The sequence below is a fragment of the Protopterus annectens genome, chromosome 2.part1 (genome assembly GCF_019279795.1).
Source record: "Protopterus annectens isolate FY-2018-M chromosome 2.part1, PAN1.0, whole genome shotgun sequence".
Classification (NCBI taxonomy): domain Eukaryota; kingdom Metazoa; phylum Chordata; order Ceratodontiformes; family Protopteridae; genus Protopterus; species Protopterus annectens.
Window position 1 is genome coordinate 1,473,861,070 of NC_056729.1, and position 27,630 is coordinate 1,473,888,699.

Sequence of the window (27,630 nt, forward strand, 5' to 3'; positions counted from 1 at the left end):
ATTCTACCTTTGCTATTTACAGTGAATCTCCAGATGATCTCAATTTCCTTCCTGGTTAAACGATGGGGGACAGTGGTAGCAACTGCTCCATTTGCAAGCTCTTAAGGGGCATGATTGTCAGGTTCCAGTGGTGTAGGAGTGCAGTACTGGCATTACTTTATGAATCTGTAAGGATATTGCAGCTTGAAAAATAAATATCGATATGGCTTTTGTATGCACTGCTGAAGTGTTCAGTGTGCTGTGATTAAACTGTAGCGAGCAGTTTGTTACAGTTTCTGTACAGAAGAGCTTTATTTTATTGTTTGATCTTCAACATTGAGAAGACCTTTTGTTTTCAGTTGAGGAGACGGCCATACAGAGGCCAGATGATCTAGCTATGGTTCTGTATGCAAGCATGATAACTGCTTTAACTTCCCCTTGCCATTCAGTTTATGGTAATTCCACGAAACCGCTTAACATCTTCTCAACTGATTCTTCTTCCACTGATAAACATTGACTCAGCCAAAACACTTGGATTATCCCTTAGAAACCTGTGAAATTTCTGCTCTTATATACAAAGGGCAATCACAAACACAATATGCCATTAGCAAATTATACAGAGCTCAGTAATTTCTAGCAGATAAAGTCAGAAATGCTACTTTCAGATCTTAACTAATTTCATCTATTTTGTATGCACTGAATCTCTACATAAATTGGAAGTATTTTACAATAAAATCACTCATAGGTTCATAGTTTTCGGCCAAGGAGGCAATCAAGAAGCTCACATTATCCAGTACTGAAGGGAGACTAAAGTAGAATTTATCCATGTATAATCTTGAAAATTTGCAAACAACCATCCAGTCACCCGGAATGGTTTTAAAGGTTGCCAAGGAAATACTCAACTTGAAAGGTAAGGGCAGTCTATTCCAGAAATGGGGGATACATTGGATTGGGTACCTGTCACATCATCTGCTTTTGTTGATACAGTAGTATATGTTTAGGTCTCTAGAACAGGTGTTTGGTTTACTGCTGGGTTTGTTTAGGTGAAGGAGTTCAAAGAGCGCTTGGCTGTTCAGGATAGAACACTAAGCAGAAATAGGTTCATAGGTAGGTACTAGGCTATCGGCCCTGGGGCCTACATAAGCCTAGCCAAAAAGGTTCTCTGGCTTTCGCCATCCAAGAAGTCTCTGTATGACACTGAGTAGAGGACATGGCTTTTAGTCTATCAAAGTATTTAAAGGTGCTGAAACATTAGATCTTTTTGATGAGGAAACAGTGAGGCCTCTCAGGTTGGTTTGTCATCTCTTTTGTATGCCTTACATCTCTGGCAAGGCACACGCTGAAGAGTATATTATAATCAATGATGGGCCTAATAAGGGATTGATAAGTTGGGGCTATAACTTCTTTGGACCCTGAGGAGATACCAGAAAGAATAAATTGTGCAAGGTGCAAGGATTTTTTAGACACCTTCACTAAATTATCACTTAAGACATAGACAAACATACATTAACAAAAAAGAAAACAAACCATTTTAACATTTTCTATTTAAATACAATATATATCACATATACTTTCTTTGCTACTATCATCAGTCCAACAAGTGCAAGGATTTTTAACCAGCACAGAGACATGGTGGTCAAATGTTATCAACATACATACCCAAGTCCTGATAACTGTTCCAAAGTAAAATGAAATATCTGTATGGTAAACAGTAGTGATGCAAGATTTAATGAGGGGACCTGTGCTGCTTTTTTGGTAATGAAGACAAGTCCACACCAAGCATTTTTTGGTGCAGCCCTTGCTGAAGAATTTGAGTATTAGAATGGGATTTGATAACTGTCCCCAGTTTGCACTTGTAATTAAACTTGGTCAGCCATAGTGCCCTCATATTGCCTTTTAAGTTGGAGAAATATACACCAAAGAGGAGATGTCCAGGACAGTGCCCTATGGAAGACCACTGGTGACATTTATCTGTTTAGAGCAAATATCTCTGGACTTAATGGTATGGGTTCATACAGCCATTTATCAATGCAATCAACTATATATGGGTTAATGTTGAGAAGGGAAAGTTTTTTTAATAATCCCAGAAATGACGAGCAGTGTCAAAGGCATTAGTACGGTCCAGATAAGCAGTGTGGACCTTATGCCTCTAGCCATAACCTCAGTAACCTTTTCAAAGAACTCAAATTGAGATGAGCAGGCATGATTTGCCTTTAAAGCCAAAATAGTTTGTATCCAGAGATATTAGGTCACTTATACAATCATTTGTTACTTCAGTTATAATCGGTTCCATGGCCTTGCAAATAATATTAGTAAGACTAATAGGTCTACAATTCCCACAGTCAGTAAGGGTCCACCTTTACGCTAGGTCACCACAACTGCCATTCTCCACAACTCAATTTTCTGCAGGTTATAAAAGTGCTACCCCACTGTCTTTCACTTTAAGAAGTTGGTTTGCTATTACTTAGAAATATCCTCACTTTCACACAAATATGCCTGGCACAGAAAGTGTTTTATAAAGCAAAATGTCCTGCTTTATCTATTTCTTATAAGTGATTCTCTACTTAATATCCCATTACTAAACAAAGAGGCTTCCTATTCTCTGTCAATATAAGTAAACACTGGGTTAAGCTCATACACTATAAAACAATATAAAAGACTACATAACTTCAGATCCATTCTAACTTCACATTTACTCAAGAATTGGATTTTTTAGCTACAGTACCATATAACTTTCATTTTTATTTTTATTTATTTTACATTTGTTTACCAGGAAAGTCTGACTGGACAAGGTCCTTTTTCGGCGGAGGCCCAGGGAGAAAACCTCCACATTTACTTAATGAATCATAGAACAATGTACAATAGTATATGACACAATATAATAAAATACAGAAGAATAGCAAGCAATACAAAAATAGCAAGTAAATACAAGATAATAGAAGAGAGTACAATGCTAAACAAAGAGAATGCTAAACAAAGAGAATGAAAAACTGTAGATGACATGAAGAGGTGGTAGTATATGTGCAACCATCATGTTATGGATAGTCATTACATGTATTGGAAAATAACTGTAAGGATATAATAATTTTGGCCTGTATTAAAGTGGGATATAAGCAGGCATAAGTCATGTGTCTATGACACTGGATCAAAAACTGATTTCATCAAACAGCTTTAACACAGAAAATGCCATTGACAGAAATTTGTTTTGTGGAGGGGGGTGCACCCCCACTAAATATATATATACCAACTCCAATATCGCACTATAGTGAGGAAAGGGGAAATTTTCTGATCTTCACTGTAATGTGATTTCACAAAACAGATTTTTATCAACAGCATTTTCAGTGTAAAAGCCGTTCAATTAAATCAGTTTTCGATCCACTATCATAGACCCTAAGTCATTATACAAGAGAGATAATTGTGTTCAATTATAATGCAGTAGCCAGTTCCAGTTTGTGGGTATTGGTTACTGAGGAAGGGAAATTGGGTAATGATGAAGGGTTACAGGGACAGAGCCAGGAATTTGAAAGATATGTTTTTAGTAGCTTTTTGAATTGTGGGATAGAGCAGTTGGAAGTAAGACAGCATGGGAGTTTATTCCATAATTGAGAAATGTAGTGTGAAAAATAGCGATTCACCAGTTGCGTTGTTTGCTTTGGAGTCCAGTAGGAGGGATTTGTTGGAAGAGCGGAAATATCTAGAGGAGTTGTATGGCTGTAAGAGGTTATGGAGAGCAGAAGTTTTATCTGGGTGACGGAGGATTTTCTGAGTGAAGGCAAGTTGATTAAAGTGCAGTAAATGTGGAAATTTAAGCTAGTTTAGTTATTTAAGTGATGTGCAGTGATGGGATCTACAAGACACACCAGTTGCAAATTTGGCTATCTTACTGTAGAAGATTCAAGTTTGGTGAGGTCTGTTTTATGGAGGTTGGTTAGTAATGGGGAGGGATATAAGAGAACAGATAGGTAGTGTGTTCGAGCAATAGCGGATTTAGTATTCTTGGTTAGGAATTTATTGTTCTTGTATAGGAGACAGAGTTTCTTGTGGAATTTATTAATGGTTTAGGCAATATGTATATCAAATTTCAAATTGTTGTCTATTTCAACGTATAGCAGTTTTGTATGGGTTGAGTGGATAATCATAGTATTGTTTTTGGATAAGATCCTGAAAGGTGGGGAGGGGGGTGTGATTTGGGAAGAGGGGGTTATGCCTGGTTGAAAGAGGAGAAGTTTTGTTTTGTTTAGGATAAAGATGAGGTGGGAGTTAGTGAGCCAGTTTTCAGCCAAAAGAAAAGATTCCAGGGTGTGTCTGTGAAGCATTTGAAAAGAGGAGGCTGAGCATATGAGTGTTGAATCATCAGCATATTGGACTGGTGTGCGGTGTGGCGGTATGGATCTGATTGGTAAAGATAGAAAAAAGTAGGGGCCCCAGGATGGAACCTTGAGGAACTCCTATGCCAACAAGATAGCTGTCGATGCCAAAGGGTGGCCTGTTGACATCCTGCAAGATAACTTTGGAACCAGGAGATGGATGGGGTACAGAGGTTTAGTGAGGAAAGGATGTTGATTCATTTTGGGTGGTCAACCATACTGAGGCCCATGGATAGGTCTAGAAAAATAGCAGCTACATATTTCGTGTTATGCCTATGATGGTTGACTGTGTAGAACATCAGAGCTGTGGTAGTATTATGAGAGTGGCGAAAGCTGTGCTGTGTATATCTGTTAGCAATTTTTCTCTTTGAAGGTAATTGATGAGTTGGGAATGGATGACTCTTTCGAGAATTTTAGACAGGGGAGATAAGATGGCTATGGAGCGATAGTTAACTCAGTGGAGTTACCTCCTTTTTGTAAGGGTATAATGTGAGAAATTTTCCAGCTAGTGGGGACCAGGCTCTCAGTGACTGATTTGTTTATGAGAATGGCTACTGGGTAGGCTATACCGATTGCTGCAATTTGAAGGAATTCTGCAGGGAGGTAATCGGCTGCTAGGTTAGCTGGTTTAAGCTTTCTGAGTAGTTTCTTGTTTGTGTTTACAGACACTGGATGGAATGTAAACAGGTTGGTGGAGGTTTGGGTATGGGTGGTATTTTGGTTTGTGACAGGATTGGAGTCATTGTTAGAGGGGCTGTGAGTTTGCGAGGGTCTGGACTGACTCTGTAAAGTAAGTATTGAACTGGGTTGCTACATTGTCTGTGTTGTTGGGTGTTGATGGGATGGGAGTAGCTGATTTACCTGGGTGTAGTATGTTATTAACTGCAGCCCAGAATTCTTGTGGATTGTTTTGGTGTTTAGTATAAATATCATGGTAGTAATTGGTTTTATCCCATTTGTTCATAGGTTAGTACTAGGCTAACTGCCCTTGCAAGCCATTTTAAGCCTAGCCAGTTATCCCCTGTGAGATTCAAACCCTGTAACTTGTGTTTGTAAGGCAAACACCTTAACCATTAGGCCACCCTCCCAACATTAGTTTTTTGGCTTTGTTATGTAATTCCAGGTATATTTTCTTTGTTAACTGGGATCTGTTTTGATCTCTAAATCTCTGTTTACTAATATACTTGAGATTTTTTCACTGCACTGCTTTGTAAAGTTGGACTTAAACATGCTGTACATTCTAAGCATTTAACTAGTTATCTCTAGACTCATGTGACCATATTCTGTACAATGAATAGATGAGCATTTATTTTTATCTAACTTTGACCGTTTCTTCTGTTTATTACTTGTCCATTCTGTAGCTTCCCCTTCCCATTTATCCTTTCAGTTTATTTTTACTTGTAATGACTATACTGTTCCTATTTTTATATACATTTTGTATTCTATGTTATCCATTCCTTAATGTAAATATAGCAAAATTGACTGCAAGAACTAACACTTTATGTATACATTTATATATCCTATCATTCTTATATGTTTGGAATCCTACTCAACATCCTTCAAACTGATTGTGATCAACTTATGCAATACTGATCACAATCCATTGAAACTAAATTCAGCAAACTTCTGAAATGGGTTAATATAGTTCCTGAATTGGGGGGGGGGGGGGTTAGAAATTCATCTCCTAGCTATTTCCATTCGGTAATTTGAGTTTCAGTGGACTGCGTTCAATATACCGTGAGCCAGTTACAATCCATTTGAGACAAAAGACAGCATCCATCAATCTATTTACATATATTTATTTCATCTATATATGTTTATTTGGAGTTAACTACCTGAGACTGCAATGAAAACAGCACTACACAGCTAGGCATTCCTGAATACTAATGTACTGCTAAAGAACCTCAACCTCTAGGTCTGTACTGCAAGCAATTTCTGTCATCTATGTAACCCTTTATTAAAAGATACATTAATTAGAATTTAACTGTATGTAATAATATGTAACAATGCAAAAAACATGTAATCTCCGTGGTATCCCCAAAGTCTCAAAACAACCCACTAAAATGTCGTGGGTCCAAAAACAAAACAGTGTAAGAAACTTCTCTGTGTAGAAGATTTTCAGTCCATATATTTCTAGTTAATCACTGTATATTAATCAGATCAGACAATAGTAGTAGAAGTAGCGAACGTAAGCTCGTCTTAAGTCAAAACAAAACAAAAAGTAATAATAGAAAATATATAATTGTACAGCATTACTAAGTATTCGAAAGTAATCCAAGCAAGGCAGGCAGTCTGTTTCCAGTCGAAAATCCTTCATCATGTACCTTACTTTATTAGTGCTGTGATTTTATTTTTATTTAAATTTGCATCTAAGTGGACTGGGCCACAAGGTCCATGTGTCACAAACTTTGTACGATAAAAGAAGAAAAGAGAAGCAGCTTGTGCAAGCCAAGTAACAGGAAAATAATGGTTTTACAAGAACAGTAATGAGATATGTTTGAAAGAACACAGGTGGTGTTAAAATGACCTTCCAGTAGTAGCAGAAGCAACAGAACTAATAAAAAAGAATTCACCATTGTGCTTAAATATGCTGTCAATATGTGTAACCCCATATTATTTACAGACGGAGGCAATTCTGAACACTTTCCAGGTGCTCAAAAGAGCACCCTTGGCTAACATCAAAGAGTGAAACAATACTAAACTTTAATCGCACCCTGAGTTAGGAATGGGATTCATTCCCCTCATGGTATTGGAAACCCAAAACATCTGGAGAAGTTAAACCTGACAGGCACTTAAAAAGGTATGTTTGCACGACTATAGGTGATCTTACCATGACATATATTTACATGTATGTTTACACAAATATAGTGATGTTACCATGACATTAATCACATATATTTACATGTATGTTTACACAACTATAGGTGATGTTACCATGACATTAATCACATATATTTAGAAGGCAGTGAACAGATATGAACATTTAGTACAAACAATTATGAAGGCCAGAAAATGCAAAATTATAATTGACATACGTACCAATTAACCTATTTACACTAAGGTGAATATGGATAATATATATATTAGTATAATTTGGGAGATAAAATAAAGGCATGAGGAATCCTAGAATAACAAAGTACTTAAAGCAAAGCAGAAGTGATGGTGTAGCCAGTGATAGGACTGTGAAGAATTCAGTGAGGGCATTATAGCCAGTAAGGGGCATATGTAACAGATGTTTAGTAATGATGATGCTTATTTTAAAGGGTAAAATGCAGGTGCATTTGAATGAGGCTAGAGGTACATTTAGCTTAGACGTGTATGTGCAGCTGTAATACAGCTTTGAGTCCATCAATTTTTGTTATGTTTTTTTTTTACAGTAAGGGGCGATGAGTTGCATAATTTAAGAGCTGATGCAGAAAAGGATTTTCAGATGACACAATATTTGTTTGACAGTGAGTAGTGGCATATAACTGTTCAGAGTGGTACTTCACTGTCAAAAATATACATGCAAGATGATAGTGGCTTTGGTGTCAACATCTGTACATCGGAGTACTGAGTGGTAGATTATTGGATAGTGTATGCTTTCTTCATGGCCACACAGTGGTGTTCTTTCCTGATTAGCCACTGTATCTGAATAACAACATACATACATCTGATGTACTGTTCAACTGAATATAAACACAATTATTGGTATACTAGGTGATCAGTCTGCAAACCATTTCAAGCCTAGACAAAAACCCTATTCAGAATTCCCTCTAGCCTCGGGGAGGACAAGACAAGAAAGTCTGGGAACAAACTGGAGGCTGCCCAGACAATTATCTAGGTCTACCTTGAAGGTGGCAAGGATGCTTTCCTGCTTCACATATAATGGGATTTTGTTCCAGAGATGAGGGATATGTTGGGATATGAATCTATCAAACCAATGTGTCTTATTTATCTGCTGATGGTTTAGTTCTTTTAACCAAGTATTTGATGTACCATTAGTTCTGTGAAGGAATAGGAAATCAAATAGGGTTGGATCTTTAACGGCACAAAAGGCAAGACATAGATATCCACAAAGGAGTCTGTAAGAGACTGAGTACAGAGGAAGATAACTAAGATTTTAAAAGCTACTGATCTTTTTAGTTATTAATTTCTGAGGTCTCTCAAGTTGTGTGATATGTTTATATAAATACATGCCAAAATGTACATAATATTCAACAAGGGGTCTGATAACATATGAGTAAAGGGGAAGTAAGACTTCTTCGGATCTGGTAGAGATGACTTTGGAAATTATGTGGCTAGATAAAGGCTTTCTGAACGTCTGTGGAGACATAATGGTCAAATGATAAGGAATTATCAACAAGAGTACCCAGATCCCTTACAACAGTGTCTGTTTGGAGGGTTGCATCTCATATATGGTAAGTGAAACTGTTTTGTTTATCAAAATGAATTATGCTACAATGTTTTTTTTTTTTTTTTTTTTTTTTTGCATTTAACTTGAGACTACTGTTCTTGCACCGATTGTTACCATGGTCTAATCTGTGTTGGAGCAATTGTGAGTTAGTTGAAGATCATATAGCAATACACAATGTACATTCATTTGCAAATTCAATTAACCAAAGGCCAGAAGTGCTGTCCTAAGGTCTGAGAAATATGTGCCAAATATTAGAGGCCCCAAAACTGATCCCTGTGCACACCACTGGTAACTTTTTTGCTTTCAGAAGTGGCACCTGCTACTCTAACCACATGGGTTCTGTCAGACAGTAAGTTAGCCATCCATCACACAATATAAGGACTTATATTCAGATTTTCAAGTGTACGAATAGTACCTACATGGAGAATAGCATCAAAGGCCGTGGTCAGGGATAGATATGCTGGGTGCACTATATAACCACTATCCACTGCTTCGGGTACTTTTTTCACAGAAATTAATAAGGGTAAAGAGGCAAGACCTTCCTTTGATAAAGCCAAATTGATGAGAGTCCAGGTTTAAGAAATTTTCAATGTCTAGATTAATGAAGTCTGAAGTAATGTGTTCCATAGCTCTACATATGAACCTAGTGAGACTAATGGGTCTTACACGAGTGCATGGATTGTGCTATCCCAAACAGAACCAAGATGCTATCCTCCAAAAAAAGGAAGCCAATCTGGTGGTCACCTACCATAAACAAACTCTACAACAGAAGGAAGAAATTGTTGCAAAAGAGAGTAAAATCCCATGAGTGGAGGAGCTCCCTGGTCAGCCTCAGCAAGAAGCTGAGCTCCCTTATAAGATCCTCCAAAGCTAGCTATGAAAACAAGATTGCCACTGACTCTAAGTAAAACCACAAAGCGCTCTATAGCTATGTCAAGAATCTCAATGGCAAAACCCAGATCTGCTCTGAGTTACAGCACAATGGCACAAAAATTACAAAACCAACTGATATTGCCAACATCCTGGCAGATAGGTTCAGCGCTAACTTTACCCCCCTCTCACCCCCTAAAGGGCCCATATCTATACAGGAAGAATGCAGAGTCCCTGTAATCACAACTTCACAGGTAAAAGCATCACTCTCTAAAGTCAAAAACACAGCATCCATTGGACCAGACAACATCCCAGGCTGCATTTTACACGAACTGGCTCCCCACCTATGCACCATGTTCAATCATAGCCTCACCTCAGGCTTTGTGCCCACTGAATGGGGCACAGCAACAGTTATCCCACTCCACAAAGGGGGAGCCACCACTGAACCTGGGAACTATTCACCCTATTAGCCTGACGAGCCTCGTCTGCAAGGCCATGGAACGTATCATCATGGAATTCATAAACAAAGACATTGGTAACCTCCAAACTCTGGATCCCACCCAGTTCCGGTTTGTGAAAGGCAGATCTTGCCTCCTGAACCTGGTCGACTTCTTTGAGGCAGTCAGCAAAGCTGTAGAGGTGGTTCACACAGCCTATCTTGACATCGCCAAGGCTTTCGATACCATCCCCCATTCTGGAATTATAGCTAAACTCACTAAACTAGGTATAAATCCCTATGTCACAAGATGGGTTGCTAACTGGCTCATTGATAGAACCCACCCTGTAAAAGTTGCAGACTCCAAATCTGACTTCAAACCAGTGACAAGTGGAGTACCACAGGGTTCAGTTCTGGGACCTCGCCTGTTTGGTATCTACCTCTCTTAAGTACAGGCTAACACAGAAGGCCTTTGGCTAATGAAGTTTGCAGATGACTGCAAACTAGGAGCTATAGTCAAGTCCCCAAATTATGTGGACATCCTACAGAAGGGCCTCACTGAGACAGATGCCTGGTGTCAGACCCATGGCCTCAAGCTCAATGCCAAAAAGTGCATTGTTATCCCCTTTGGTAAAAACTCTGTACCCATGAACTACCACATAGGCAGCAGTCTTCTTAATACCGAATGTGTGATAAGAGACCTTGGGACCCAGGTGGACAGTAGTCTGTCCTTTGATAATCACATTGCCACAGTAGTCAGGAAATCCTTCTACATAGCACACCTCATCACAAAAGGGTTCTCATCCAGGAAAAAAGAGGTCATTGTTCCCCTCTACTCGACACTCATTAGACCCATTATAGAGTACAACGCCCCTTTTGGAATGTACCTCACAGGACATCTGCAGCAGCCGGAAAGGCCACAGAAGTACCTCACAAAGAGAATTACTGGTCTCAAACAGATGCCCTACACTGATCGTCTCAAAAAACTCCAGCTTTACTCTGTAGCATATCGCCTACTCCGGGGTGATCTCTGCCTAACATATAAAGCTATGACAAACCCAGAGCTAATGAAATCCCAATCCCTCCGAGCTACACGCTCTAGGGACCTAAACTTTGTCACCACAATAAACAGGACTTGCTGGAGGGACAGATTCCTGTCCCAGAGACTTCCCATACTATGGAACAAGCTACCCATCTATGTCAAGCAAAGTTCCTCATTAACACTCTTCAAGAAAAATCTTGATGAGTGGATGGGAAATAGAAATATACCCCGGGGATCACTTCTGTGGCTCTGCTCAACAGGGGCACAGGAAATTAACTTTCTTGGGTTGTCATAAGCCAGGGAACTTTGTTGGCTAGGCTTACTTAGGCCCTTAGGCAGATAGCCTAGTACCTACCTATGAACCTATAGTTATCAAGGTCTGTGGTTGGGCCACTCTTATTTAATGGCTGTTTTCCAGGCTTCATGAATGTAACCAGTGGAGAAGCTTAGATTAAACAGGTTAAGAAGGGGTTCAGAAAGGCCATATTTGACACTGATAACCATAAAACCTGCTATGCTATCTGTAGTATATGTAGGATTAAGTGCTCTTACACAATACTGATTGGGAAAAAAAATAAAAGTGGAGTGCAAAGTGCTTTACAGTTTTTTAAGTTATAAGACGTGTAGTGCTGCCAGAAAGCAGTTGGAAGTTAAGTATTTTATTTTTGATCCATCTACAGCTTTAAAGGCTGATGGACAATTCATTCTGCCACACTTTTGTACTTTGAGTACCAGCATGAAGTGTGTGTCAGTTGCTCTCTGAAGACTTTTGTGTGTTCTCTAGCATGACTTCAGGGTATAATAACTCTGAATCAGAGAAGTGTCCAGAATCATATAATTTTGTCAATTTGTGAGCCTCATCAGTTTACTCCATGTAGTACAAACTTGTTATAACCACATTCTTACATATAAACATCAATATACCAAGGCACATTCCATTTATTACAATATTATGTGTTTCGTAGGTTCATAGGTTGGTATTAGGCTAGCAGCCCTAGGGCCTATACAAGCCTAGCCATAACAATTCCCTGGCTATTTCTTCCCACACTATTTACTTACCTGGAACCCTGTCTAGCAGGGCAACTGACTTGATCCCAAGGGTGAATTTCCTTTCTCCCATCCAATTGTCAAGGTTCCTTTTGAAAAGGGCCAAAGAGGCACTCTGCTTGGCATGTATGGGCAATCTATTCCAGAATCTGGGGAGTCTCTGGGTCTGGAACCTATCCCTCCAGCATGTTTTGTTTATTGTGATGACAATATTTAGATCCCTGGAGCGTGTGGCTCTGAGGGATTTGGATTTCTTTAAGTGTAGCATGTCCAACAGCTCTGGGCTTGACATGGCCTTGTATGTTAAGCAGAGATCGCCTCTGAGTAGACGATATGCGACAGAGTATAGCTGGAGTTTTTTAAGGCGGTCAGCATAGGGCATCTGCTTTAGGCCTGTAATTCTTTTAGTGAGGTATTTCTGAGGTCTTTCCTGTTGTTGTAGATGTCCTGAGAGGTACATATCAAATGGTGCGTTGTATTCTATAATGGGTCTAATGAGGGATGCATACAGTGGGACAATGACCTCCTTTTTTCTGGATGAAAAGCCCTTAGTGATGAGGTGTGCCGCATAGAAGGATTTCCTGACTGTTGTGGCGATGTGGTTATCGAAGGTGAGACCACTGTCCATCTGTGTCCCCAAGTCTCTTATCACACTTTTGGTGTTTAGTGTACTGCCATCTATGTGGTAATTCACAGGTACATGTTTTTTCCCAAAGGGGATAACTATACATTTCTTGGCATTGAGCTTGAGCCCATGGCTCTGGCACCAAGCATCTGTTTCTGTAAGGCCCTTTTGTAGAGTATCCACATCATTTGGGGATTCAATAATGGCTCCCAGTTTGCAGACATCTGCGAACTTTGTTAGCCAGAGTCCCTTAGTGTTGGCCTGTACTTCAGAGAAGTAGATGCCAAACAAGAGTGGTCCCAGGACTGAACACTGAGGTACTTCACTTGTCACTTGTCTGGAGCTGGATTTGGAGTCGGCTACTTTTACAGTGTGGATTCTGTCAGTAAGCCAGTTGGCAACCCATTGGGTGACGTAGGGATTAATGCCCAGCTTAGTAAGTTTACTTATGATTCCAGAGTGGGGGATGGTGTCGAAGGCCTTGGCGAGGTCTAGATAGGCTGTGTGGACCACCTTACCCTTGTCCATGGCTCTAGAGACTGATTTGAAGATGTCAATCAGGTGCAGGAGACAAGATCAGCCCTTCACGAACCCAAACTGGGTGGGGTCCAGTGTTTGAAAGTTGCCAGTGTCTTTGTTTACAAGTTCCATGATAATACCCTCCATGGCCTTGCAGATAAGGCTCGTCAGACTGATGGGATGGTTTCCGGGATCCAAGGTGGATCCCCCCTTGTGGAGTGGGATAACTGCAGCTCTGCGCCACTCAGTGGGCATGAAACCTGAGGTGAGGCTAAGATTAAACATGACACTTAGGTGAGGTGCCAGTTCATATTGTAGTTCATGTAGTACACAGCCCGGGATGTCATCTGGTCCCATGGATGCTGTATTCTTAGCTTTGAAGAGTGCATTTTTACCTGTGTGGCCATTATTACTGGAATTTGGCAATCTTCCGGTATTGAGATGGGCTGTTTAGGGGGTGAGGGGGGGGTGAAGTTGGCACTGAATCGATCTGCCAGGATACTGGCAATGTCCTTGGGAGCATTTCCTGCCTTGTCTTTCAGCTGATATAATTTAGCTAGTGCTGTGTCTCCTTTTAATTAACAACCTGTATTCAAACTGGAACCTTAGTTTGAGAGACAGCCTTACAGAACTATATTCAAGTTTATAGAGCTAAGTATATTTCCTGTGTTATTCTGTATTATAGAGCTAAATTGTCTGCTTGATATCTGTGTCTTACTGCTCTGCAAATCTATAGAAAACAGTATATATATTTTTTTATAATTTGCACATTCCTTACATCTGTGTTGAAACTGTTCCCCCACCCCCCCTCCCTATTCTTGGTTGTAGTTTAAATTTGGTGGCTTTTGCAGTGCCCGCCCCACTGTAGATTTGATCTAAGACACTCCCCTAGGACATCTCTTTACCGCATTCTACCTAATAAACCCTTTCTCCACTTGCTTTTAGTCCTTTTTAATTTAATTACATTTTTTCAAACTGTGTGTGGACAAATATTGCTACATATTCAAGTGTGCCAGCTTGCACTGCATGAGAATTGTATTTACTACTGCTTTTGCTACTTTTCTAAAAAAAAAAAAAAAAATTTCTTCTGCTTTTACTGTACTTGTGTTTCTTCCTACTTTATTTTGCTTTTGCGTCATTTTAAACGTTCTCAATTGTATTTATTGCTGCTTGGTGTAACTCATTCTAAGCCTTGTAGTTTAAACACTTGGGCTTCAGACCAGTTGTTTTACATTGAGAGGGTTTGTGGTCTGCACTGTAGTGGCAGAACAGGTAGCTTACATCCTTCTAAGTTGGGAACTGCTGATTGAGGGCTCAGTGTCTGTTATTCTAAAAGTGTATTAATTCTGGTTTAAGCACTTGGGCTTTCAGGCCAGTTATTTTACATTAAGAGGGTTCGTGGTCTGCACTCTTGTGGGAGGAGAGGCTGGACTCTGCCCTTCTGAGCTGGGAATTTCTGGTTAAAGGCTTATAGTGCATGTATATCTGAACTGCTTCTTACTGAAACTGGTACACCTTGTTTGCTGTAGCATAGACTAGATCCAGGCCTGCTGAATCTAGCTTTGTTTGTATAACTTGAGCACTAATCCAGGCATTATTTAAAGTATTCAGTTGTATTTATTACTGCTTGGTTGTAACTTGGTTAAAGTGTAGCTATCATTCTAAGTCTTTTGGATTAAGCACTTGGGCTTCAGACCAGTTGTTCTACATTAGGAAGGTTTGTGGCATGCACTGTGGTGGCAGGACAGGTAGCTTTCATCCTTCTAAGTTGGGAACTGCTGATTGAGAGCTCAGTGTCTGTTATTCTTAAAGTGTATTAGCTCTGGTTTAAGCACTTGGGCTTCAGGCCAGTTATTTTACATTAAGAAGGTTCGTGGTCTGCACTCTTGTGGGAGGAGAGGCTGGACTCTGCCCTTCTGAGCTGGGAATTTCTGGTTAAAGGTTTATAGTGCCTGAATATTTGAACTGTATCTTACTGAAATTGGTACACCTTGTTTGCTGTAGCATAGACTAGATCCAGGCCTGCTGAATCTAGCTTTGTTTGTATGCTTGTTATTTCCCTGGAACGCTAATTCCACCTAAAACGCGGCTTCTCAGCGCTTCTGTGGATCCCTAGTGATATCTGCATTGCTTACTGTACTTATTTCCTTGCTTCACTTGAAAGAAAGTTACTGTTTATCGTTTTTGCATTTAAGTTACCTGTAACACATTGCACTTGTTACCTGGCACTTGCTCACTAAAGCAATTATAAGTCAGCACTAAAATTTAAAAGCACTACACCCTCGCTCCCCATTGGCCCTTGTTTTCAATTATAAAGGAATTCCCAATATTATTCTAGCATGTCCAAAGGTCAGTTGTCAATCTCCTCTCCGGTCCAGCTGGTGAATATGGGAATCTTGAGGCAATGTTACAACTGCCTCATGTACACAGACAACCCTCTCCTCCTCCCAACAAATTCCAACACATGTGAGAGATGCAACCATATAGCCAAACTGGAGGCTAAGCTCTCTCGACTCAGTACTGGCAAAACCAGTCAGGAGGAGAAGGAAACCACACTCACTACAATTCCAGTCTCACATAGACCTACCACGACAGCAAACCAAACACATAATCACACAAAAACATACTTGGAGGCTCTAAATAAAGATCTGCTTAAGCAGCAGAGACCTCCAAAGCAGACACCCAAGCAACCGCTACCCCAAAAAAAACCACATGCAACACATATCTCACAAAGCCAGTGTGCCGAACAGTCACAGCCCTTAAGGCTAAACAACACACCTGATACACTTGTAATAGGTGACTCTATCGTCAGGCACACTGACGTCCCGCTCACCAGGCTGAACAAGGAGAAGGTCACGGTGAGCAGCCTGTCTGGCGCTAGGATCCACCACATAACACAAGCACTCAGGTCACTCCAAGGCAAGTACAAATATGACTCAGTCATTGTCCATGCTGGTGTGAATGACCTGAGACGTACCTCCCTGGACTACATGAAAAGAGACATAGAGGAGCTCTCCGAGCATGTAGCCCAGGCTGGTATGACCCTGACCTTGAGTAGCATCTTACCCTCACCAAGAATGATGCCACAGTATGAAGACAAGATGATCAATTTCAACAATTGGCTTAAGTATTGGTGTCATTCAAAGGGGATCCAATGCCTGTCAGCTTGGGATGATATGCACGACAAGCCACGATGCTTTGCTAGGGACGGCTTGCACCTGTCACCCCTGGGCTTTCGGTATTGGCAAAGGCTCTTGCTACCCCCATAGTGCCTTTTTTTAGGCAAGGCTCAAAAGACAAACCCACCTCCATAGGTATCACAAGGGATAAGAAACTAAGAGTAATGTTACTCAACGCTAGAAGTCTAAACCTCAAGATGCACGCACTCGAAACTCTCCTTAGCATGGAGAACATCGATATCTGTGCAGTAACAGAAACCTGGTTCAGGGCTCCCGAGAGCACCCCAGCACTACCAGGTTATACCTCATACCATGCTTTTCGGCCCCAAAACTTGGACCGAACCACAAAAGGAGGGGGAGTATCGATATTCATCAAAGATACCCACACCTCCAGGTTGGTGGCAAAGCACGAAGCATCAGAGACTATCCATGTGCAACTAACAGTGGGTAAAACTGCCTTCCAGTTTATAGCCTGCTACAGACCACCCTCCCAAACCCAGGAACCCCACTTGGCCTTCCTGAGAACACTGGAAAATATGAAGGTCTCTCCGAACACCATTATATTGGGCGACTTCAACTACCCAAACATAGATTGGGAGCATTACTCTAGCTCCAACACCCTTGCCCAAAGGTTCCTAGAATTCATAAACTCAAATGCTATGGAACAACTTGTTACCACTCCCACAAGAGGGGAAAACATACTGGACCTGATCATCACCAACATGGGGACTCTATGCTCCAGACCAGAAGTGTATCCCTCACTGGTAAGATCAGACCATAAACTGATCTCACTGGATATTCACATCCCGACCCCACCCCCTGCCCAGAAAACCACAGTGAAAAACTTCTCTAAAGCAAATTTCACACTCCTCAAAACCGAGGTGGAATCCTTCAAAGCCCCCGGGCCTGTGGAAAATACGGCCCAGACTGCAGAATCCTTTATAAATGCATTCTATGAACACCTTCAGGACTGCATGGATCATGCAATCCCAAATAAAACCAAGACCCAATCCTCCAAAGGCAGACGACCTGTCTGGTGGACCCCAGCCATAAACAAACTATACAATAGAAGGAGGAAGCTACTACATGATAGAGCAAATCCCAAAAAGGGAAGGCATCTCTGATCAGTATTAGCAAAAAACTAAGGGCACTCATAAAATCGTCAAAGGCCAGCTTCAAGAGAAAAATTGCACAGGACACTAAGGATAATCACAAGGCTTTCTTTAGTTATGTTAGGAACCTGGGTGGGAATTCCCAGATATGCTCAGAATTAGTCCAAAATGACAAAAAATACACTGATCCCACAGACATTGCCAACATCCTAGCTGACAGGTTCAGCGCAAACTCCCCCCCCCCTCCCCACCAAAAGGGCAAATATCTATCCCATCTCTGATGCTCAGGTGGGAGCCGCCCTCTCCAAAGCAAAAAACACAGCATCAATGGGACCAGACGGTGTCCCAGGCTGCGTCCTACATGAACTCCAAGAAGAGCTAAACCCAAACATAAAACTACTGTTCAATCTCAGCCTTACTACAGGATATGTACCCAAAGAGTGGCGTACAGCAACAGTGGTCCCTCTCCACAAAGGTGGTGCCTCAACGGACCCTGGAAACTATCGCCCCATAAGCCTGACTAGCTTTGTCTGCAAAGCTATGGAAAGGATCATCATGGACCTCATAAATAAAGATATTGGGGACCTACAGACACTGGATCCTACCCAGTTTGGCTTTGTTAAGGGCAGATCCTGCCTCTTAAACCTGGTTGACTTCTTTGAAACAGTCACCAAGGCCATTGACGAAGGGAAGGTGGTCCACACAGCCTATCTGGACCTCGCAAAAGCCTTCGATACAATACCCCACTCGGGCATTATAGATAAGCTCACCAGCTTAAATATAAACCCCTATGTCACTAGATGGGTTGCAAACTGGCTCAAGGACAGAATCGACATGGTTAGAATTGCTGGAGCCATGTCAGACTCCAAACCAGTTACAAGTGGCGTCCCACAGGGCTCAGTCCTGGGACCTCTCTTGTTTGGTATATATTTCTCGGAGGTACAGGCCAACACGGAAGGACTGTGGCTGACCAAGTTCGCAGATGACTGCAAACTGGGTGCCATAATCGACTCTCCAGCCGACACAAGCATCCTCCAAAAGGGCCTCATAGAAACAGACAACTGGTGCCAGAGCCATGGCCTCAAGCTAAATGCCAAAAAGTGTATAGTCATCCCCTTTGGCAAAAACAAAGTGCCACAAATTACCACATAGGTGGTAATCCATTAAGTACAGAAGAAGTAATTAGGGACCTGGGGACCCAAGTTGATAGCAATCTCTCATTTGACAACCACGTGGCCAAAGTGGTTAGAAAAACATTTTATATAGCCCACCTAATCATGAAGGGATTCACATCTAGATTAGGGGAGGTCATCGTGCCTCTTTACTCATCCCTCATCAGGCCCATAATTGAGTACAATGCCCCTTTTGGGATGTACCTTACCAAACACCTGCAGCAACTGGAAAGACCCCAAAAGTACCTCACCAAGAGGATCAAAGGGCTTAAACAGATGCCATATGCTGCCCGGTTAAAGAAACTCCAGCTCTACTCAGTGGCATACCGCCTGCTCAGAGGTGACCTGCGCCTGATGTATAAGGCCATGTCCAACCCGGAATTAAGGGACATGCTGCACCTCAAAAAATCCAAATCCCATCGAGCTACACGCTCGAGAGACTTGAACCTCAGCACTGAAATAAATAGGACATGCTGGAGGGACAGATTCATAACCCAGAGGCTCCCTTCACTCTGGAATAAAATCCCAGTCCAGGTTAGGCAGAGTCCCTCATTGACTCTTTTCAAGAGGAATCTTGATGAGTGGATGGGAGATCGTAGGTTTACCCCGGGTATCACTTCTGTGTCACTGTTAGACAGAGGCACAGTATACTAACCTCAAAAAAGGGCATAGCAAAATTAATTTAAAATGGGTGGCGAAAGCCAAACATACTCTGGCTAGGCTTATAAATGCCCTAGGGCAGATAGCCTAGTATGAACCTATCAGTATATTTAATGCCATTCTGTTTTAGCTCAGAGCAGATCTGAGCATTGCCATTTAGATTCTTGACATAGTTATAGAATGCCTTGTGGTTGTCTTTGGAATCTTTGGCAATTTTATTTTCGCAACTAGCTATGGAGGATTTTATGAGGGATCTCAGTTTCTTACTGAGGCTGGTAAGGGAATTTTTTGCATCCTGGGATTTTCCTCTTTTCTGCAACATTTTCTTCCTTTTGTTGTAAAATATGTTTATGGCAGGGGACCACCAGATTGGCTTCCTTTTTTTGGAGGAGGGCATCTTGGTTCTATTTGGGATGGCACAATTCATGCATGAGTGGATGTGCTCGTACAGTGCCTTAGTGTAGGATTCAGCAGTCAAACTTTCAGTTCTCGTCTGCATGGGTGTCATGCAGATTGTCATGTCTGACTTGAGCAGCAAGAAGTTGGCTTTGGAGAAGTTTTTATGGAGGTTTCCTTACTGGGGGTGGGGGTGGGATGTGGATGTTAAGGGTGATTAGCTTATGGTCAGACCTGACTAACAAGGGGGTGACCATAGGCGTGGAACATTGATTTCCCATGTTGGTAATGACCAGGTCTAGGATATTGGAGCCCCTGGTGGGACTATGGATTAGTTGATCCTAGGCGTTGGAATTTGTGAATTCCAAGAACTGCTGGGCAAAGGTGTTGGTACAGGAGTAGTTTTCCCAGTTAATGGCAGGGTAGTTAAAATCACCCAGTATTAGGGTGTTTGGTTCTATCTTAATATTTTCCAGTATGTTTAGAAAGGTGTATTGAGAATCTTGGGGCATGGTGAGGGATCTGTAGCAAGCTCCAATTTGGATTGCAGTCTTACCTAGTGTTAGTTGCACCTGGAGAATTTCAGATGGACTGTGTTGGGCAACTAGCCTGGTGGTGTGAATATCCTTGGTGAATATGGACACTCCTCTACCTTTAGTGTTTCGGTCCTGGTTTGGTGGCTGAAAAGTGTGGTAAGAGTTGTAGCCTGGTATTGCAGGGGTGCTCTATGGAGCCTTGAAACAGGTCTCAGTTACTGCACAGATATCGATGTCCTCCATTTTTAGGAGTGCCTTGAGAGAGTGCATTTTGAGGTTTAAACTTCTAGCATTGAATAGCATTACCTTCAGATTTTGCATGCTTGTATTTGTTATGGTGGTGGTTTTGTCATTTGAACCTTGCCTAAAAAAGGCACTATAGGGGTGGCAAGAGCTTTAGCCAGTAACCTGAATCCCAGGGGCAACAGTTGCAGACCATCTCTGGCAAAGCATTGTGGTCTGTCGATCATGTAGACCCAGGCAGACAGATACTGGATCCCCTTTGAATGACACAAGAAGCTTAGCCAATTGTTGAAGTCAATCATTTTGTCGTTATATTGTGGTATCATTCTGGGTGAAGGCAGGATGCTACTCAGGGCTAGGGTCATACCTGCCTGGGCCACATGATTCCATGTCTCTTTTCATGTAGTCCAGGGAGGTACTTCTCAAGTCATTCACTCCAACATGGACAATGACAGAGTCACATTTGTACTTGTTGTGGAGTGACTTGAGTGCATGCGTTATGTGGCAGATCTTGGCACCCGACAGGCAGCTGACTGTAATTTTCTCCTTGCTCTAGCTGGTGAGTGGGGCATCAGTGTGCCGGACTATAGAGTCACCTATGACTAAAGTGTTAGGTACGTTGCCTTGCCTCAATATTTTAAAAAAAATGTACTTCCACTGCTTCCAAAAGACATATGGACAAATTAGAAGGAAAGTCAATGCTATTTAATACCACAACTGATTTAATGGCTACTACTGGATGTATATTTGTAATGTTTACAAAGATGCTCTCTAAATATAAGTGGGGCTACAAACCTAACCTGTAAATTCTGCACTGCAAAATAACTGAAGACAGCAAACAGGTGCTGGATAAATATGGTACTTTCTTAAGACAAAAAAGGACCTTTTCATTTGCCTTGCTCTTTTTTTCACATCATTATCATACTTTAAAACAAAACTAGTTTCTAATATCCTTCACTGCTCAGCAACATTTCAAGTTTCTTGTTGTATTATGTGATATACAGAAAAAATGAAAGGGTAACATTGTGGTCACTCGAATCTCTGAGACGGGAGGAAGCAAACTGGCTGTTTTTTTTTTCTTATCATGAGATAGAAATGCTTATCATCATAACATCATTGCACTTTCAGACCCCTGCAGTCAAACAGACATCTGTAAAAGTTATAAACACATGGTCAAGTAGTTGCATACCTACTGAAGGGCACTGTCTACAATGGGATGTGTTGCACTGGTAATATGAATTGTACAAACATAGTGTTTCTCTGATGTCACTCATATTTGTATTACTGCAGTTCAGAACTACATGTTTTTAACTTCTTATGTACAAAAAACAGTATCATCAACTTTGCTCCACAATCACAAAAGAAACACAGTCTTAGAATATCATGCCCTTCACTTATACTTATTAAATCTCAGAGTGAAAAGTAAATGCTTACCAAGTGCCACATCTCCAAAACTCACAGTGCTCTGGCCATTGTTGGAGATGACTAAAAGTGGTGGGGCAACAGCAGGACAATGCACCTCCAGGTAAAGGCAATTGAAGGGACTATGTTCCAAAAATGGAGAGAGAAAACAAGAAATCTGTTATTGTAAATGGAACATTGCATTTGGTATATAAATTAACACGTAATTTCCAATAAAAGTATATCCTTTGTAAGTAAGGCATAAAGTAAATTTTAGTATACCACATGTAAAGCAAATTATTTATTTATTTATTATATTTGTTAACCAGGAAAGTTCAAGTTCAAAGTTCAGAGGAGGTCTGGGGAGAAAATCTCCAACAGTACAATTTATACATTATCAGACAGCATTTCTTCACTGTAAATGTTAGCATGGGGACATACATACAGTACCCTATTGCAAATATAAACTTATTTTACTTCTGTTAATTTAAAAAATAAATGATATATTCTAAGTCTTTTGGTTTAAGCACTTGGGCTTCATACAGGTTGTTTTACATTAAGAAAGTTTGTGGTCTGCGCTGTTGTGGCAGGACAAGTAGCTTACATCCTTCTAAGCTGGGAATTGCTGATTGAAGGCCCAGTGTCTGCTATTCTAATAGTTTATTAGTTCTGGCTTAAGCACTTGGGCTTCAGGCCAGTTATTCTACATTAAGAGGATTTGTGGTCTGCACTCTTGTGTGAGGAGAGGCTGGATTCTGCCCTTCTGAGCTAGGAATTTCTGGTCACAGGCTTATTGTGCCTGCTTATTTGAACTGTTTATTTCTGAAATTGGCGCGCCTTGTTGCTGTAGCATAGACCAGATTCAGGCCTGCTGAATCTAGCTTTGTTTGTATAACTTGAACACTGATCCAGGCCATCTTTTTTGGAGATGGTTCCCCTGCACCCTAGTAGCAGGAGTGTGCAGTTAGAACTCGTCTGAAGACTGCTGGAACAGGGCTCAGTTTTGAGCTTTTTTTCTGGTTAATTGGGTAACTTGTTTAAATCAGTTTGTTCATTTTCTATTGTTTTATACATATAAAAAACAAAAATATTGCACTTTATTCATCTGATTTTACTGTATTTGTGTTTCTTCCTACTTTATTACTAGGGGCATTGACTACAACTCTGATCTACGATATATAACAATAAGTATCCTTTTCTGCGCATTTAAAGTGTTTTTTTTATTGTATCTGCTTTATTTTCTGGAAAAAAAAAAAAAATATATATATATATATATATATATATATATATATATATATATATATACCTGTTTAGGTTCATAGCTTGGTACTAGGCTATCAGCTCTAAGGCCTATGCAAGCCTAGCCATAACAATTCCCTGGATATTTCTTCCCACAATATTTACTTCCCTGGACCCCTGTCTAGCAGGGTGACTGACATGATCCCGGGGTGAATTTCCTATCTCCCATCCAATCATCAAGGTTCCTTTTGAAGACGGCCAAGGAGGCGCTCTGCTTGATATGTATGGGCAGTCTATTCCAGAGTATGGGGAGTCTCTGGGTCAGGAACCTATCCCTCCAGCATGTTTTGTTCATTGTGATGACAAGGTTTAGATCCCTGGAGCGTGTGGCTCTGAGGGATGGGGATTTCATTAAGTGGAGCATGTCCAACAGCTCAGGGTTTGACATGGCCTTGTATGTTAAGCAGAGATCACCTCTGAGTAGACAATATGCCACAGAGTATAGCTGGAGTTTTTTTTAGATGGTCAGCATAGGGCATCTGCTTTAGGCCTGTGATTCCTTTAGTGAGGTATTTCTGCGGCCTTTCCAGCTGTTGCAGATGTCTGTGAGGTACATACCAAACGGGGCGTTGTACTCTATAATGGGTCTAATGAGGGATGCATACAGTGGGACAATGACCTCCTTTTTTCTGGATGAAAAGCCCTTAGTGATGAGGTGTGCCACACAGAAGGATTTCCTGACTGTTGTGGTGATCTGGTTATCGAAGGTGAGACTACAGTCCACCTGTGTCCCTAAGTCTCTCATCACACTTTTGGTGTTTAGTATACTGCTACCTACGTGGTAATCTATGGGTACATGTTTTTTCCCAAAGGGGATAACTATACATTTCTTGGCATTAGGCTTGAACCCATGGCTCTTGTACCAAGCATCTGTTTCTGTAAGGCCCTTTTGTAGAATATCCACATCATTTGGGGATTCAGTAATGGCTCCCAGTTTGCAGTCATCTGCGAACTTTGTTAGCAAGAGTCCCTTAGTGTTGGCCTGTACTTCAGAGAAGTAGATGCCAAACAAGAGCTGCCCCAGGACTGAACCCTGAGGTACTCCACTTGTCACTTGTCAGGAGCTGGATTTGGAGTTGGTTACTTTTACAGTCTGGGTTCTGTCAGTAAGCTAATTGGCAACCAATTGAGTGGTGTAGGGATTTATACCCAGCTTAGTAAGTCTGTCTATGATTCCAGAGTGGGGGATGGTGTCGAAGTCCCTTGCGAGGACCAGATAGGCTGTGTGGACTGCCTTACCCTCGTCCACAGCTCTGGAGACTGATTTTAAGAAGTCAATCAGGTTCAGGAGACAAGATTGTCCCTTTGCAAACCCAAACTGGGTGGGGTCCAGTGTTTGAAGGTTGCCAATATCTTTGTTTATAAGTTCAATGATAATGCGTTCCATGCCCTATCAGGCTCATCAGACTGATGGGATGGTAGTTCCCGGGATCCAAGGTGGATCCCCCCTTGTGGAGTGGGATAACTGTAGCTGTGTGCCACTCAGTGGGCACGAAGCCTGAGGTGAGGCTATGATTAAACATGACACTTTGGTGAGGTGCCAGTTCATTTTGTAGTTCATGTTGTCAATATCCCGGGATGTCATCTTGTCCCATGGATGCTGTATTCTTAGCTTTGGAGAGTGCGGTTTCTACCTGTGTGGCCATGATTACCAGAATTCAGCAATCTTTTGGTATTGAGATGGGCCCTTTAGGGGGTGTGAGGGGGGTGAAGCTGGCACTAAATCGATCTGCCAGGATATTGGCAATATCCTTGGGATCAGTATATTTAATGCCATGATGTTGTAGCTCAGAGCATATCTGAGCATTGCCATTTAGATTCTTGACATAACTATAGAATGACTTATGGATGTCTTTGGAATCTTTGGCAATTTTATTTTCGTAACTAGCTTTGGAGGATTTTATGAGGGATCTCAGCTTCTTACTTAGGCTGGTAAGGGAGTTTTTTGCATCCTGGGATTTTCCTCTTTTCCGCAACAGTTTCTTTCTTCTGTTGTATAGTTTGTTTATGGCACCAGATTGGCTTCTTTTTTTGGGGGGAGAGCATCTTGGTTCTATTTGGGATGGTACAATTCATGCACGAGTGAATGTGCTCGTACAGTGCCTTAGTGTAGTATTCAGCAGTCGAACTTTCAGCTCCCATCTACATGGGTGTCATGAAGTTTGTCACTTCAGACTTGAGCAGCATGAATTTGGCTTTGGAGAAGTTTTTTATGGAGGTTTCCTTACTGGGGGGTGGGGGTGGGATGTGGATGTCAATGGTGATTTGCTTATGGTCAGACCTGACCAATGAGAGGGCGACCACTGGTGTGGAGCATCTATCTCCCATGTTGGTAATAACCAGGTCTAGGATACTGGAGCCCCTGGTGGGACAATGGAATAGTTGATCCAGGGAGTTGGAATTTATCCAAGAACCGTTGGGAAAAGGTGTTGGTTACCGAGTAGTTTTCCCAGTTAATGGCAGGGTAGTTGAAATCACCCAGTATTAGGGTGTTTGGTTGTATCTTAATATTTTCCATTATGTTTAGAAAGGTGTAGTGAGAATCTTGGGGCATGGTGGGGGATCTGTAGCAAGCTACAATTTGGATTGCAGTCTTACCTAGTGTTAGTTGCACATGGAGAATTTCATCTATTTGAAACAGTATGTAAATAGTATGATGCTGACCAAGGGCTCGGATATGGTTCCTGACCCTCTTACTCCATGGTAAAGCTATAACTGCTGTTTCTAAATTGTCTGATACTGATTGTTTAAATTATGAAAAGGTTAAACAATATTTACTGGAATGTTTTAAGTTAACACCTGAAGCTCACAGGAAAATATTTTGTGAGCATAGACATAGGGCAGATGTAAGTATATGTCATTATATTGATGAGCTAAGCACTTATTTTCAAAGGTGGGTGAGTGGGTGTCAGGTCACCCCTTCTGAAAGGCTGGCAGAACTTTTGGTGAGGAACAAGTCCTTAGCAGTTTGCTGGAGGACATCAGAATCTGGTGGGGAGACCAGGAGTGTAACTCTGCAGATGAGTTGAGGAGAAAAGTGGATCTCTACTTGGAAAGCATGGGACCACTGCACAAGAAGGGGATACCCAATGCTGCATATGGATATAAAGGAACTCATGGTGAGCAGCCTAAACCACCCAAACAGAGTCAACCAGCAACAAGGGAAGCCACTAGTTCAGGTACATGGTCAGGATCAAGGTTTAGATGTTTTAAATGTAACCAGAGGGACCCATATGTAGCATACAAATATCCACTGAAGCAAGGTGGGGAACAAAAGCTGAGGAAGGCAGCAAGTGGGAATAACAGCATGCCAGTGGTAAGTTGCCTGGAGACAACAGGATTGCCAAACTACCACCGCAGTTTGTATCCTTATCTTAGTGGATGGAAAACAGGCCACTGCCAAGAGAGACACAACCTCTAACATAACAATTGTGAAGGCTGCAGTGGTTAAAGAGGAGCAGTACTTGCTTGGGCAGTTGCTTCCAGTCAGAGCTTTAGGAGGGACCATATTCCAAACACCTTTGGCCAGGGTTCACCTTGAATGGGAGGGAGGAAAAGGAAGCAAGCAAGTAGGTGTGTTTGAGGATATCCCTGCAGATGTCTTGATAGGGAATGATTTTGATAATGCAGTACGTTGTGCATATGCAGTTACATGCAGTCATGCTTGGAGACAGCATGTGGGTCTGGTAGCCTTGGGGAGACCCAGACAGACCCCACACCTGAAGCCGGGGCTGGTGATATCAGTATTTCAGGGAGGGTGCTACCCTGTAGCTGTCAGTCTGAAGGTGAGCCACAGCTGCTGATAGGTACTGATATTCCCTTGGACAGGGAGACGACAAGGGCAGAGGTGAGTGGTAGTACCCAGGCTGACAGTGAGGCACAGCTGTCAGACGATATCAGACTTCCTGTGGAGGAGAGCTGAGAAGGGTCATAAAGGTATTGTTGAGACAGGCTCAGCTCTCAGACCCTACATTATGAGGCTTGAGGGAGGTAGCTAAGGAAAAGGGAAGTCTGTATACTGGAACATGGGGTTACTGTACAGAGAGTGGAACCCTGAGGGATGGCTAGAGGGTGAGGTAATGCAGTAATTGGTAGGCCTACTGCCTGGCACTTCTAACCATAGCATATGACATTCCTTTTGCAGGTCATATGGGCATAAAGCATACCAAGAGATGTATTAGGCAGAACTCTTATTGTCTTGGGGTTGCAAGGGATGCAACAGGGTATAGCAGAACCTGTAAGCAGTGCCAAAAAGTAGGTAAGGCAAGAGATAAGGTCAAAGCTCCTTTGATGCCTTTGCTTGTGACTGATTAGTCATTTCAGAGGGTAGCTATGGATATTATGGGGTCTC

The 27,630-nt window shown here is 41.6% G+C and overlaps 1 protein-coding gene across 2 annotated transcripts in view; it reads right to left on the bottom strand.

Annotated features, from left to right (window-relative positions):
• The window catches only part of CFAP74 (cilia and flagella associated protein 74), a 3,161,205-nt gene that overhangs the window by 472,789 nt on the left and 2,660,786 nt on the right, over nt 1-27,630 (bottom strand). For both annotated transcript variants that reach the window (XM_044062943.1, XM_044062944.1), the window contains exon 29: nt 22,014-22,123. In XM_044062943.1, the coding sequence (XP_043918878.1) occupies nt 22,014-22,123 (110 nt within the window). The remainder of the gene's footprint in view (nt 1-22,013; nt 22,124-27,630) is intronic.